Genomic DNA, 16,710 nt, shown 5'->3' with positions numbered 1-16,710 from the left:
GTGAGAGCCACACTGTCACCCAATTGTCAGCTGCTACAGATCACATTGTGCTTCTGCTTGGGAATGCATTTTCACTGTAGTATTTGCCGATATTCTGGGTACAGGAAGCGCATGGATACATGGCTAATAACTTCATGTCAGAGAGAGAACTGGATCTACCTCGCTATACATGATTGAAGTGGCTGCCTCACCAATTAAGATTTTTAATAAAAAACAAAGCACGTCTGCCTTTATGTAACATACAATACTGGATACACACATAGGACTAGGGTAGGGATTAAATTGTGAGCCCCTCTGAGGGACAGTTATGTGACAAGACAACTCTGTACAGTGCTGCAGAAGAGGTTGGCGCTATATAAATACTAAATAGTAATAAAATCATCTGAAGGAGGTGGGCTGGAAGACGGGATTATGTGTTGTGATCACCATTTCCTAGATCACCTATGTCCAAAACACATGACAGATTGTTATGCCGTTTTTGTCAATGCCTCAATAAATGTTTGTTGATTTTTATGGTGGAGACTTGCAGGTGCATCTACCTTGGACTGTTCATGGTCACACTGTGACAGAGCCAGTTTCCAGAAATAACATTTCCACTTCCTGTTCTTTGGGGTTTCACAATAGCGGAGCCTGTTTGTGCTTCAATAAATGTGCTGTATTTTTCTCCTCAAATTTTTTTTCACATCATGAATGTAATTAAATTAAAGAGAAGTATACTTAAGGTGGCCATACATCTCTTAACTTGGCAGCTGATAGACCATCCAATAATTATTGAATCAAAAACAAAACGGTGCAATCCAGATGCAACCAAATTCGGGGCCGAAATCTGTTGCATGTATCCAGATCGGACATGCTGCAAGATGTCAGGCCGTTGTGGTTGATCAGGTGTGCGGCGGTAGCAGCGACCGTGACAAAACACCGGCGCAGCCCCCCCCTAATGTCAAATGTACCCGGTGCACTATACCTGTCCGTGTCCGCCGCTGGCTAAGGGCTCTATTCCCAATCCGCATACACGAGCCTCATGTGGTTGCCGTGTATGCGGTAACGTGAGCACATGTGTGATGTCACACGCACCGGAAACCACATGGGGCACTTGTATGCGGGTGGAGCCCGGAGACAGCGGCTGACACAGGAAGGTAAAGTATAGTGGGGAGGCACATTTGCCATTCGGGGGACGGCATCGGCGAGGTGGTGGATGCGGTGTCACTAGGCCAAATCCTGATTGATTTCAGAATTAAATCAATTGGAAATTGGCCTGCGGGGTATAGGCTATCTCTCTAATCAGATTCGATCAGAAAGAAATGTGTCTCTTGGTTGAATCTGCCCATCATCGCTAGAAGTATGCCTATTTTTAGAAAATATGGTTAGCCTATAAGAGAGTTTTGGCTGCCTTGATACCTCCCCCCAAAGGCTCAATACCTGCTTTCCCAGTCTGTGATCATCTTACAGGTACCAAGCCCTAACGTAGCCATAGAAACATCTGTATAGCAATTGGTCGGCGGACTCCTGGCCTACCTACCATCTTCAGAGTAAGCCTATAGGCCTTGCAGAAATGGTGCAATGCTGATGACCTGACATGCATTCAATAGTGAGGCAGTTAATGCTCTTCCACACTGGGCAGGAGTTTTGGCTCCATACATTATGTAACATGGGTAACGTTAACGCTTTGTAGATAGGTTAAGATAGGCTTCAGGTTACTGTATGTGATGAACTTTTAAACCGACAAAATGTAAATATTCTTCATGGATAGAAGACTGGAATAAACTGTGTTTACCTCCCATTTGTTCCCAGGTTCCCCATTTGTAAATGCAATCATTCACAAAGGGTTTGATGAAAGGCACGCTTACATTGGCGGGATGTTTGGTGCAGGCATATACTTTGCTGAAAATTCTTCAAAAAGCAACCAGTATGTCTACGGCATAGGAGGCGGCACTGGCTGCCCTGTCCACAAAGACAGATCTTGTTATGTTTGCCACAGGTATGTGCTTTTACTATATTGCATGTAGCCCCGTTAAATAACACTGCTAGCAAATGATGGTAATTTATTATTGTATGTACCACCAGATGGCAGCATTTCTACATTCTCCTCTTTTTTGTTTATTCCACCCTTCTTAGACACATGTCTTTTATAGCCTTTTGATCTTGGAAAAACATATTTTAAAGTAACAAATCAAATCTTCTCATTGGAATGTCTGCCTTTTAACATGCACTTTATTCTACATCTTTACACTGTTTAGATGTGATCCATAGTTCACTCCATGTAGTATCTTGATCGTTTGTTGATATATGTGTGCTCTTAAACAGGCCTTAAACTCTTGAGGGGCCTATACACTGGTCGATTTCAGTGAACGATTCTATAGAATCGATGAGAAGTCGATTCTTTCAAATCTATCGATCGATTTTAATGGATTTGATCTATCTGACAGGATGGAAGATCTAGGTTGATCTGCTGCTGGTAGCAAATCCATGGCCCATAGAGTTGCGTTGGATTTAATAGTGCAATAATTTCATTCTTAAATCTATTGGAAATCTGTTCCTAGTGTGTGGCACTCATCAGATTCCCATCAGATTCGACTTGAACAGGCATCTGCCAGAAATCTATCTGATATTTGAATCTGCTGCAAATCTATAAGTGTATTCCTTTACACAGGACAGAAGGCAAACACTGAGAAACCCACCCTGTATGTATTTAGAGATAGCCTGTCTGATTCTCCCTTATCTGCTAGCAATGAGCCACTGTAGTTTGAGCTGTCTGATCTGTGCTTTCAGACAGGCTATATGTAAACACAGGAGGTTAACTAGTTCAGTGGTCCCATGAAACCAGAAAGTGCAGCATCTCAGTAGGAGTTCTGTGGGCTGCAACAAAGAAAAGTTTTTCTTTAAAGGGTTTGATGCTGTTGCTTATTTTTTTTTAGAGCACAGAGAAAGGTCTGGAGTTAGGTCCGCTTTGAGATCTAGTCTTAGTTTATTTGTCAAAAGCACTCTTTTCTTCCCTGCAGGCAGCTGCTGTTTTGCCGGGTGACTCTGGGTAAATCTTTCCTGCAGTTCAGTGCAATGAAAATGGCCCATTCACCTCCTGGTCATCATTCCGTCACTGGGCGGCCTAGTGTTAATGGTCTGGCGCTGGCAGAGTACGTCATCTACAGGGGAGAGCAGGTAAATACTTGTACACACCATGCTGGTTTTGAATTGATGATATTTTGGGGCTCTGCACATTGCTACTGCTTGAATTTTTGTTTTTCTTTATACCCGGTTATACATTTTGTAAAGTGGATTGTGGGTTTTCTCATGTTGATGAGAAAAAGTGGAACTATGTCACACTTGCCAACCTTTTTTGTTGCATTATGAAAAGGGAATAGTAACACCCAAAGATTATTTGAATCACATGCATCTCGCTGCATAGCAGAAAACATATACGAAATTGCACACAATGAGTCTATGGGCTGCATTGCAAGTTTCAGCTGTCTGATTTGCTATGTAAAATTGCATGCATGCTTGTTATTCCTGTATTTAATGCCCGTATGTGGTGTGGTGCTGGTGAGTTGGGCGCATGGTCAGCCGAATGCTGCTCAAATTCCCAGTGGCAATACTCTTCCCCTCTGAGTCATAGCAACTTGGAGGGAGCAGTAATTCTGGGGTTCGAATTACCCTCACGCACCCCACGCACTAGCATTAGTGTTATAGCGGCGCCCAGCTTTGGCGCTGAGTGGCGAAATCACCTGCTTCGCAAAAATGCAAGCGTTTTTTGGTTTAAAAAAAACAACAAAACAACCATACTGTATATTTTCAATAGTTGAAAATGCAGATTATAAAAAAACGCAAATGTGTTGTTCAAATTCTACTACAGCCAAAGAAACCCGCTGGTCTGGCAGACAAATGTCGTAATTTAAGAAAAAAAAATAAAATATGGCTGCCTCCATATCACTCTCACTACAGAGTTTCTTTAACAAAGGCAAAACGTGTGGTAATGGTATTTAGTAGGGATCTGTACCTCGCAGTGCTTTGGGCCCTTTCCTACATGTATATTATTAGTCCTGTGTGGTATAACGCTGGGCAGTAGACTGAGTGTGAACTGACCCTGAGGAAAGGATCTTTTCATAGGTAGTCTATATCGCTTCATTGTTTATTATACTGGTAGGTACCACATCATTAAAGGCTGCAGGCTCTTTGCATTTTATCAACCCATTAGCAGCTTCAATAGAATTGCCTTGTTTGAGATAAGGGCACTGCTTTTCACCTCAGTCAGTAGAACTCATACTGTAAATTCTTGGAATACTTTGAACTCTCTATACTAGCAGAACATATAGAAAGTGAAAGCAGAAGTCCTCTGTTATTGTCTCACACTGCCCCCTAGTGACAAGTCGCCATAAACACACATTACAGCAATGTATATACGCGCGGCTTATACATGAGTCACGGGCAACTCTGAGCACACTGAGAGTAATGTGTGTGTGTACTAATAGTGACCTTCCCATTTGCAGTAATTTACCCAGTGGTAAGTGATACTTTGAGGAAAGGAAATGCCAAGAAAATACATGTCTGCAAGTCCTGGCCACAACAAAGAAAGGGGCAGGGGGGGGGGGGGATACTTTGCTGCATAAAAGGGAGTGAATAATTGCAGCACTTGGGGGCCTGGAGTAGTTATTGTCTGCACTTAGGGGAGGGGGGGGGGGGTAATGGCTGCAATACTGTATACAGTGCAGTCATTATTAACCCCCTCCTGAGCCCCAAGTGCAGCCATTAACTTTGCTGGGTAGACTTATACTTGAGTCAATACAAAATTCCAGCATAAGAGGGTTGAATATTGGAATTGACTTATACACGAGATGGACATGTATTCGAGTATATACAGTAATTAGAAGCAAAGAAAGTGTAACAAACATTTTATTTAAATGTGCTAAACTAAATTGGCTTGGAGCACTTGCAAGCTTCTAAATAAATTGGCTGCTAAAGGGTTGAGCTTCACTGTTTCTTGTATTATCATTTTTTCCCTTTGAGTCATGAAGTAACACAGGTGAACTGATAGACTAATGATGGATGCTCTTGATCTTTTCCACAGGCCTACCCAGAATACCTAATAACCTACCAGATAGTGAAGCCTGACACTGCAGCAGAGGGATGAGCACAGCGCTATGGCCCCGCCCGGACTTACATGCAGAGTGACCAATGGGAGAGACTTTACTAAGCAATGTGAATACATTGTAATTTCTTCAGAGACTAAAGCTTTAAGATGTTTAGTGTATTTCCTGAACATTCACAAAATACCTTATCAGCACTTTAACAGACCCCATTCTTGATATAAAAAATGGGTTTGTCTATATTTAATTCTACACCAAGAGACATATTGCGTTAACTTGAATTTTTAGTTCTCTTTTTTTTTTTTTTCTTCTTCTTTTTAATACATGTCTAAGCATCTAACTGAATACGTTATAATTCCTGTACAAAGAAAAAAAAAAGTAACTCGCATTAATGGAATTGTGTATTTTAAAACACAACATTTACACTGAATACAGTTAATTTGTAAAACTGTAAATAAGAGCTTTTTGTACTAGCGCTGTATTTATTTACATTGCTTTGTAATATAGTTTTTAAAATGGCAACCTTGTACGAAAGAGACGTCGCTCATTTTACGGGACTGAAGCCTTGAGCAGTTCTTTGCGTATTGCAATGCTGGTCATTATGTACCGAATACCAGGGTGGTCTCGTGTAGAGATGGTCACTGTGGTGTTAATTATTGCACCTTGCATGCAGATTTAAATGGAACCCGAGATGTGAGACCTGTGGAAAGCTGCAATATTTATTTCCTTTTAAACAATACCAGTTACCTGGCAGTCCTGATCTTGTCAGTAGGGTCTAAATCACACACCTGAAACAAGCATGCAGCTAATCTTGTCAGATTTTGTCATAGACATCTGATCTGTATGCTTGTGCTGGGGTCTATGGCTTAAAGCGGACATGAACTCTTGCACAGGAGAGATGGAAGACAAAAAGAAATCCACCCTGTGTGCGTTTGTAGAGAACAACCTGTCTAATTTTCCCTTCTTAGCAAGTAATGAGCTAGTTGAGAGCTAATATATAGTTGAGCGCTAATATATAAACACAGGAGGTTAACTCTTTTTGTGCTCCCAGCAAACCAGGAAGTAAGTAACTACACTGCAGCCTCTCTGTGGAATTCTATGAGCTGCGACAAGGAAATGCTTTTCGGTTATTATGCTGTTGCTAATCTTTTAGAGCAGAGAGGAGGGTCTGAATTCAGGTCTGCATTCAAGTATTAGAGACAGAGGATTAGCAGGACAGCCAGGCAATGTGCATTGTTTAAAAGGAAATAAACATGTCAGTCTCCATATCCCTCTCACCACAGGTTCCCTTTAAAGTGTACCTGAAGTGGAAAAAAAGTTCTCCAAATGAGTACTTGCGTCAATAAAGGGAAGACTCTGGACAATCTGAGCCGTCCCCCTCCAACTCGCTGTTCCAGCACTGGGGCTCCCTGGACCCCTTCGACAAGGGCTTATGGAAGGACGCACGCGGCCGCGCTCCCATCCGTGAATGAGCATGGCTGTACCGCACAGGAAGCCTGCACAGTAGCATGTAGCCGGTGGGGCTTGGCCTTTCTGCTGAAGCCTGAGTGACTCTATTGCGCAGGTGCTAGTTGTCCTGCGCAGCCACGCTAGTTCACAGACAGGAAACTGCCAGAGGGTCCCAGCGCTAGATCGGGAGTTTGGAGGAGGACATGGGAAGCCTCTGGCGGATCCAGAAGCTTTGCTCTACCAAGGTAACTAAATTGATTTTTTTATTTACTGGTTTATTTTAAAGGACAACTGAATAGAGAAGAATATGGAGGCTGCCATATTGATTTCCTTTTAAACAATACCCGTTGCCCGGCATCCTGCTGATCTGTTTGGCTGCAGTAGTGTCTGAATCACACCAGAAACAAGCATGCAGCTAATCTTGTCAGATCTGACAATAATGTCAGAAACACCTAATCTGTTGCATGCTTGTTCAGGGTCTATGGCTAAAAGTATTAAAGGCAAAGGATCAGCAAGACAGTAAGACAACTGGTATTGTTTAAAAGAAAATAAATATGGCCGCCTCCATATCCCCCTCACTTAAGGTGTCCTTTGAAGCAAACTGTATTCAGCTTGGAATTGATTCCAAAGATCATGAAAAAGTTTGGCTCATTTGCAGGCTGCTTACAACTTGCATGATATTTGCATGAAAATCAAACTTATTAGCATCTTAAAGAGACACTGAAGCGAAAAAAAATCATGATATTATGATTTGTATGTGTAGTACAGCTAAGAAATAAAACATTAAGATCAGATACATCAGTCTAATTGTTTCCAGTACAGGAAGCGTTGAGAAACTCCAGTTGTTATCTCTATGCAAACAAGCCATTAAGCTCTCCGACTAAGTTAGTCCTGGAGAGGGCTGTTATCTGACTTTTATTATCTCAACTGTTTCTGGACTATTTACTTTTCCTCTGCTAGAGGAGAGGTCATTACTTCAAAGACTGCTCTGAAAGACTCATTTTGAATGCTGAGTGTTGTGTAATCTGCACATATTATAGAATAATGCAATGTTAGAAAAAACACTTTATACCTGAAAATAAAAGTATGAGAATATTTTCTTTGCTGCTAATCTTCTAGTAATTATTCATAGTACACAACCAATTCACTATATCATATATTTTTTTTTCGCTTCAGTGTCTCTTTAATGAACTTCACTTATGAGTTTCAGATTTCCTTTGGCCCTAAAAGAACCACTATTGCAAAACATTTTAGCATTTAAAATGCATGTAAACACATACATTTCTTCCAAAGTAAAAGCAGCCATAAATTACTTTTCTCCTATGTTGCTGTCACTTACAGTAGATAGAAATCTGACAGAACTGACAGGTTTTAGACTAGTCCATTTCAGCATGGCCTTTGTTTATAAAGACACTTTCTGAAAAGTGTTTGTACAGAGATGCTGCCCAGCCTCCCTGATGACTGCACACTTTTTTTGGCAGTTGGATGGAGCAACTGCCATTTACGAAGTGCTTTTGAATGTAAAGAAAACTTTGAGAATCCCCATGAGGAGATGGGCTAGTTCAAAACATGTCGGTTCTGTCAGGTTTATACCACCTGCTGTGACATTAGCATAGGGGAAAAAAGTAATTTATGGCTAATTTTACTCTGGATTAGACTTGCTTCTTGTTTGTATATATATTTGCAGGTATTAAAAATTTTTGAATTTTTGTGATATTGGGTCCTTTAGGTAACGTCCCTGTTGTTCTGTGCTATTTTCCCACCTAGAAATTGGATTTGTGGAGCATCACTTTGAGCGTTTCTGTACATGGAGGACAGTTTAACCTTTTTTGTGTGTCAGGTAACCAAACCAGATTTTTCCTTTAGCCTGTAAAGAATTGTTCGGAAGCAGAAATGAGTGCTAGTTTTAAACTTGAAAGAAAGACCTTTCTGTTCACCTTTGCACCCTTGTTTAATTAGATGAGTGTCATTTTATCTGCAATCGCACCCTGAAAATCGTGTGATTTATGCCCAGTGATGGAGTGAAAATGTCTCCTAACCCCCTCACCAGGAAGAGGAGGAAGCTGGGGCTTGCAATTGGTCGGTGATTTACACAACAGCTGATTAAACTGCTACCAGAAGCTTTGATTTGCTAATAACCATGAATGCCATGTGATTGGGGACATATTAGTGTATTAGATTTTTTTTCATAGCTGTTACCAAAATGTTGTCCAAGTTTAAACCAGTGGGCCTGTGCAACGGTGACTAGAGGTGAACCTGGATGATAATGTTAGGAACACATGCAGCAAGGGGGACTTGGCTTGTGCTATATACCTGGTAGTCACAATCAGGCATGCTCTTGGTGGCACCAATTTTCATCCAGTTCGATGATAATGGAATCTGATGGTCGATCGGCCGCCAAGTCTATAGACCTATGGCCACCTTGGAGTACCTGAGCCAAATCTCAGGTACAAAATGGAATACTTACCTAAAGAGAGCGGAGCCTCAGGATCCTATTGAGACTTCCCTCTCTGGTCTGATGGCCCCCGTCGCTGAGCGTGGCCCACTGAAGATTAGTGACAAGGCATTGTCACTAATCATATATGGGCCGCGCAGCTCCTCTTAGACTCATTCCTCGATTCATAGACGCGTGGGACCGCCCACTCTTTAGACCCGCAAAACCGCATGCGCAAGTGGGCTCGCGCATCTACTGCATGGCTGCGTATTAGACAGAGTAGCTGTATGGCTCCGACGTGGAGGGGGCAACGGAGGGGCTTTAGACTAGCAAGGGGAGTCTCAATAGGATCCTGAGGCTTCCCTCTTTTCAGGGTAAGTGCTTGTTTTGAACCCGAGCTTCACTTTAAAGGTTCACTTTATAGCACCACTCCTCAAGAGTCTTAATGCATTAATACTCAAATCTTTATGGCAAGCTATTAAACGTTTTTTTTTGGATGGGAACGGTACAAGATAAATGTCTGCTTAGCTTTGTATTGCATCAAGCAGTACAAAGCTAGCAGTGATCATAGCAATCTGTTCTCAAGTGGCGCAGTATGGCTTACCAAATGAGCTACTGATATTGAGGAGCTATCAAAGATTTCCTTATGTACATAAATCCTGTAGTGAATATTAAACAAGCTGTTGATCAGAACCTATGCAGTGTGTGTTCCTAGCTTTTCAGAACATCCTCACTCCTGCAAGGGGTAAGACAATGTTGCATCAGGTCCTAGATATGATTCCCCCATGCGTAGCAAAGCAATAATGTGTAAGAAACAAACATAAGGCCTGTGTGAAATTAACTCTATGGACTCGCTAGTATTATTTAGAGCCACATTGATTTTGTGAGACTGTTGGGATGTTGAGGATAACGTATTATTTTATAGTTGGTGTGTTATCAGGATAGATTTCCATTGCACTGGCTGGGCCAAATGATCTGTTGAAACATTTAAATAGGCTGATTGTGTAGGTGATGGAGGAGGCCACTATTTGTTGTATTATAGGCGGGCCCAAACCTACACGTATAAAACTAACAGACTTTGCCACCAGTGGGATTTGCTTCTTTAGGTCCCTCATTACTGCCTGTGTCCCTTACAGGGTATTTGGAGGTGTCATTAGCAGCTTCCCCACCCCACTGCCATGATGCTTTTTGGCTTCTCTTGGGGGAAAGGGGGGGTGGGGTGATGCTGCTGATACCTCCAACTCCCTCTGTTGTTCAGGAACCTGGGTGGGAAGAGTGCCAGCTGTAGTGCACTATATTTACCCAAGGCAATCCTAATGGAAAGAATAAGATACTTGTGTATGAAGTGGGAAACGTGGATCCTCCAGAGGCTTCCTGTATCCTGGAGACATCCATTTCTGTGCACGGACCCCCGAAACGTGTCTGACGAGCTTGTTGGGTATGTTATCGTGGCCTTGCTCCCCACTGTGTCAAGTGTCCCTTTACTGCTCCTGTGAGAGTACCACCACTGCGTGTAGGTCAGACCTTCAAGAGGTTCCCGGCCAGTGGCGGTGGTCCAGAGGATCAAGTGGCTTTCCTCTTCGTGGGCAAGGATCTCATTTTTTTCCATTAGGTTCCCCTCAGGATTGCTTTAAACATAACCCATGGATGGGGTGGTAAGTGGTCTTCCAGTTATGCAGCCTATTGATTGTGTGTTCAGGCCTCTAACTGCTACTGACCAAGAGAGAAGGTCTGTCAGATGCTTATCATTTCAAGTTGATGATGGTTTTATGCAAACTTACTCAGCTTGTATTTGGACAAACCAAACTTATCAGCTACGGCATTTGATTGATCCAATTCCGAGCTCTATTAAGTTCCATAAGCTTTAAAATTATTGGTGTCTCATAGACCGTTTGCATTGACCAATGGGTCAATGACATGCTAATTATTCCAGCTTGCATGCAGATTTAATGTAAATATTATGCAGATTGGTATTTCTTCAATCAAATGAACTTCCTGCTGAATTTTCCCAATGCCAAACCTCATATACATGAAATTTGCATGTAAATGAGAAGTATTTGCATCTTATTGGCCATCTCTAAACAATGATCGACTTTTTTTGTTAAAGGAGAATTCCATTAAGTGTTGTTGGATTGGCCATTACATTTAAATATTTGTAATTTTTGCCCTTTAAAACTTAGGCTTGTTAGACTGTTAAAATGTTTGCAGCTACTAGCTCATCTGTCAGTTTTCTAGCTGCGAGTACGATATTGTTATCTTTAAAGAGGGATTGTCCGCCACAAAATCAAATTCCATTTACCCACTGCTTTGTGTTTATTATGCAGCCTGGAACCTCACCCTGCATTGCAAGCACTCCACTCTATTCGGACATGTTTCTCTGTAATAAATCGTATCTCAGTCAGCCTGGCTCTATTTTTGCCATTGCCAATGAGAAGGAAGCTTGTCATCACCCCTCCCACGTTACTGCTCCTCACTGTCCTCACTGATTGGCTGAGGGCAAAAGAAAAAAGTAAGGGAGGAAATTACATCAGGATTAGCTTCTGTTAGAGAGAATCAATATGCCACATGGCAGGAACATAATTCTCTATTTACTATATAAAATCCACAGAAATCGAAACATGGACAGTACAATGCATTTGTTATGTAAGTAGAACAAGTAGTTATCTACTTAACGACCGCCTAACGCCGATAGGCGTCGGCGGGTCGTTAGTGGTATAGCATGGAAACGGCCGCTTCCATGCTAGTTCACGGAGCCTGCCTCCGTGAACAGCGTGCGAGCCGCCGATCACGGCTTGCACGCATAATGTAAACATCCGGGGAAGAAATCCCCGCTGTTTACATCACACGGCGCTGCTGCGCAGCAGCGCCGTGACGTAGATCGGCGATCCCCGGCCTCTGATTGGCCGGGGATCGCCGTCATCTGATAGGCAGAAGCCTATCCTATCAGGCGCAGGACGGAATTCCGTCCTGCGCCGCTCAGAAAAAAAGGTAGAGGGAGGGAAAGCCGGGGAGCCCAGAAAACGCTGCGGAGGGGGGCTTTGAGGAGCCCCCCCGCAAATCAGTAGTAGCTGGCGGCGATCAGACCCCCCCTGCAGGACATCCCCCTAGTGGGGAAAAAAGGGGGGGAAGTCTGATCGCCCTGCCACATTCCTGATCGGTGCTGCGGGCTGTGGAGCCCACGTAGCACCGATCAGTGCAAAATCCCCTAGTCCTTAAGTGGTTAAATCTGTTTTGTTTCCCAATATGATAGTATGGCTGACCCTGCTGCTGCTTTAAAAGATAATTGAGCGGCTGTGTTCTGCCTGTGAGATGCTGCTTATTAGCCCAGCAGGAGGCAGGGATACCAGCTTCTGACAACTCTTTTTAAACTTCATCCAGGCTACAGTGTTTACAGCGCAGGACTCAATGTTCTTAGTATTTCAAAGCACGCTATAAGCAATGGAAAAACAGTATACAAAGATTAACCCATCCTGGAGTTCTCTATACTGTATATGTGTACTTTGCAACCTGCCCTTGAATAGTCCATTCTTTTGTATTTCCCATACCCAGTAGGCTTTGAATCGTAATTGAAAGGCTTCGGGTGAATTCAATTGTTGGTAAGAAGAGTGACCTTTCACCTGTGCGGTGCTTGGAGTTCTAACTTTAGCAGAAAATACCGTAGCAAAAGGCTTTTTACATGGTCTGTCACTTGGTACTTTGAAAAGTTAGTTTTCAGTTTTACAAAAATGTTTTGTTTTTTAAGCGAAAACACTACATATATTTACAAACGCCATAACCTCCATTGTCCTGTTGTTTTTTCCTGCAGCGCTTGTGTTTGTACATAAGTGTCTGTATTGTTCACGGACTGTGTAAGGGCTGGTTCAGACGGACGCTTGCAGAGCGTTTACTGCCAGCGTTCAGGGCTTGGCGTTAAACGCTCCCATTCAAGTGAATGGGAGCGTTTGTACCAAGCTTTTACGCGCGTTTGCACGAACGCGGCGTTCGGGTCCCGATTTTCACTGGCGTTCAAGGAGCCCCTGGAAGCTACATGTTGCTTCCAGGGGCGGTTAACCGCGACGGGTAATGTCCCCCTAGGGGAAGAAAACACGCGACCGCATCCGAACGCAATGCGAACACTGCTAAAAGCCCGAACGCATTGCCGCCGCGACGCCAACTAACGAGACGCCTCCAAACGTCCGTCTGAACCAGCCCTAAAGCTGGCCTCACTTGTATACATTTTTCTGGCCCATTTGATCAAATCTTCCAGGATATGTTGTCCCCAATATGCCCAGTTCGGTTTTGGCCAGTTGGTCCTCAGAAAGGGTGATTGGGCACGTTGTAATTTCCACAATCGGTGAATTCCAGACGTGCTTTAGTGATCAGCTATGGCCCTCTGAAAGATCACCCATCTGGGCTACAGAACGCCACAGGATTGTGCGCATCTGGGACCGCACATGCGCAGTACCTCCGACTGATGAGACTTTTAGAGGGGCTCAGCTGCTGAAAGAAATAGGATGGGAGAAACCGCTTTGAGGGCTGGTGGCAGCCCCAGTTAAATAAAATAGAAACACCCCATCCCCCCCCCCCCATGACAGGTACACTTTAAGGCTATATTTTAATTAACCCTGTTTTCAGGACTGTTTTGTGTCCATATACAGTGGACTCTACATAACTTGGTTGCATATGTTTTTGCTGGCTAAACCATATATAAATATATATATATATATATATATATACTCTGCTTTGCCGTTAGTCTGTAGCTTTGGATGATTGTGTTCTGTGCTTTCCTGTGTCCGGTAACAATAAAACATGTATGTGCATTTGTTTTGTTGAAAATTGTGATGTTGATAAAGAACTTTTATTGTAAGTGCTATGGAAGAGGTTTTCGTAGAGTTTTTACAGTCATGCCTGCCTGCTCTATTAAACTTTTGTGATGTTTAAAACTGTTTTTTCCCCCTCATTGCTGTTTGATGTCATTTTCCATGAATGTTTTATATTTTACAAGAGCTTGCATTTCCACCATAACTATACTTTTGTTTCTCATCTGATATATAAGGTTGACATTTGAGAAAAAAAAAAAAAAACCTGCAGTAAATCTTTGCCACATTCCTCCTTCCCCCACCATGTGACAACTTCCCAGCATGCCCCTTGCCCAAGCAGTCATGCTTCCATCTTCTTCACTGGTGTAATCTAGCATCCGTGGCCAACATTCTTTATGGTTCCAACTGTTGCCTGTCAGTGATGTGCATTGGTGATATTCCTGGCATGAGGACAAATAAGTGACCATGCAGGAACTTTTTTCTACATTAGGGCGTCATATGTTCTTTAGGGCCCGTTTCCACTTGCCGTCGTGCGTCTTACGAGACTCGCAACTGCACTTCCTGTTGTGAGTACGCAGCTGCATCCCGCAAACCGTGCCACTGCGGCTATAGCTGCAATGCTATAGTCCATGCCCTGTGTACAGGTAATTCGGGGATCCGGCAATTGCCAAAACCCAGAAAAATGTGGGTAGTCCCCCACCCGAGTGTGGTCAGCACCCATAGCGGAACCCCCATGAACAGAGCCTTGCCTGACAGCGAACATTTTCATCCAAATTGGTGTGAATACCCTGGGAGCTGCACTCCAAAATGGTGGGGGAAGGAAGGAGGGCACAGACAGCTCCCCACCCCCATCAGTGATGTCTCTCCCAGGTCACGCTGTTTGCATGCTTTTGCTTTCAAGTAGGAATCTCTTCTTTGGGGGAGCAACTGTGGTCAATCCTCCCAGGAAGTGACTAACTTCCGGAAGGGGGCTGTCTGCAGTTTCTCTGTCCTCCCCCCTCTTACTGGGTGCAGTCTCTGTGCTTCCAGGCAGACTCCTGCAGGAAAAAGCAGTATAGTCAGTTTAAACCCTACATATTCTTGCATGCAGATACAATTTGCATGTGCTGTACCTTTTAAATGTAATGAGTGGCACTTATGCAGTTATAAGTCAGGTGATACCTGGTTTGGTAGCACACTTTTTTGTTTCTTCTGTGCAACACATTTTCAATTATGATTGGCCACTCACTGACCAATTTTACCACCTCTATGTAGTATGAGGGTCAACAGATATTGAACACTATGGGATTGTTTAGGCAAACCTCATATTACATGGAGGTGATAAAATTGGTAATTCATTGGCAATTTAAAACTGAAAGTGTGTACCAGGCTTTAGTCGTTTGAAATGGGATGAAACACTGATTTTAAAATCATAAAAAAATCAATTCATCATTGATTAACATTACTGGCGGTATGGACAAGCCTGACTCGGCCAGGAAAAAATAGCTGAAAACTGTATGGATGAGTCAGGCTCATTCAGCAGTTGTAAAGGTAACCATACACTTATAGATTTGCAGCAGATTTGACCATCAGATAGATTTCTGTCAGATGCCTGTCAAATCGAATCTGACAGGAATCTATCTGATGTGTGCCACACACTAGGAACAGATTTCAGAATGAAATCTATTGGAAATCGATCTAAATGCATTATTGGACCATTAGATTCAATGAAACTCTATGGCACATCGAACTGCTGCCAGCATCAGATCGACCTAGATCTTCCATCCTGTCAGATCAAATTGATCGAAATCGGTTGCAAATCGATTGAATGGGACATTTGATAGAATCGATTTCTGATCGATCGATTCTATAGAATTGATCGATCGAAGGCTGAAATCGACCAGTGTATAGGCCCCTTAAAGGAATACTTAAGTCTGAAAAAAAAAATATTTACTCACCTGGGGCATCCCTCAGCCCCCTGAAGCTGTATGGTGCTCTCGCAGCCCCGCTCCGATCGTCCTGTCCCCGCCGGCGTTTTTTACAATTTGTGTTCATATGCACATTTTTGCATGCTCTGGAAACCTGCATGCAAAATTTAGCGCACAAACGCAAATTTTGATGCAGAAAAAAAACGCATGTGAAAAATTGCATGCTTTCTGCCAAAAAGCTGAAGAGTGGGGAAATTGTGGCCTGGCAGAAGGGGAAAAAAATTTTTGACATGATTTTGTCTGAAACTTTTACTATGCTCAAAATGTATACTTAGACCCTTGCTTGACACAAGCCTGTCCCCACTCAGGAATAAGACGTCGCTCTCTGTGGATAGGAGGAAATTGTAGGGTATGTCACCCTTCCACCAAGGGTGGACTTCTAGATGCGCGGAGATGTACAGAGGCGCCGGTAGGATAAAAGTCAATAAAAGGTTTAAAATTGTTTCGGCTGTGGTGGTGGACCAGCCAACCAAAAACAGACACATGTACTGTAGGAATTCAAATAATGTACAATTTATTCATTTACTCCCAATGAAAATCGCAACGCGTTTCACGGGCGAGAACCCGCTTCTTCAGGCAATAAAAGACAGGAGCAATACACTGAAAAAAAATTTCAGTGTATTGCTCCTGTCTTTTATTGCCTGAGGAAGCGGGTTCTCGCCCGTGAAACGCGTTGCGACTTTCATTGGGAGTAAATGAATAAATTGTACATTATTTGAATTCCTACAGTACATGTGTCTGTTTTTGGTTGGCTGGTCCACCACCGCAACCGAAACAATTCTAAACTAAGTTGTAGGAAGCAGATTTTTCTGTGATTGCAATTTTTTGAGTGAATTCACAAAACTTCTTATACGTGACTTATCACCTATTTGCTAAAATAACCTTGCAGTACATTTACAAGCAAAATAATCACTCAGTTGTTCCTGATAAACTTCATTTCAATATTACTTTTCTTACCTTAACTATATTATATTTTTGTCCTT

General features: G+C 42.8%; 1 protein-coding gene across 1 annotated transcript in view; it reads left to right on the top strand.

Annotated features, from left to right (window-relative positions):
* Nucleotides 1-13,883, top strand: part of TNKS2 (tankyrase 2) — an 85,881-nt gene extending 71,998 nt beyond the window's left edge. Inside the window, exons 25-27 of the mRNA XM_068257506.1 lie at nucleotides 1,792-1,978; nucleotides 3,000-3,156; nucleotides 5,060-13,883. Of these exons, the coding sequence (XP_068113607.1) occupies nucleotides 1,792-1,978; nucleotides 3,000-3,156; nucleotides 5,060-5,122 (407 nt within the window). The 3' untranslated portion in view covers nucleotides 5,123-13,883. The remainder of the gene's footprint in view (nucleotides 1-1,791; nucleotides 1,979-2,999; nucleotides 3,157-5,059) is intronic.
* Nucleotides 13,884-16,710: the final 2,827 nt, after the last annotated feature.

The sequence above is a fragment of the Hyperolius riggenbachi genome, chromosome 10 (assembly GCF_040937935.1).
Source record: "Hyperolius riggenbachi isolate aHypRig1 chromosome 10, aHypRig1.pri, whole genome shotgun sequence".
NCBI classification, from domain to species: Eukaryota; Metazoa; Chordata; class Amphibia; order Anura; family Hyperoliidae; genus Hyperolius; species Hyperolius riggenbachi.
The sequence above is the reverse complement of the archived record's forward strand: the minus strand, read 5'-3'. Positions and strand labels throughout refer to the sequence as shown.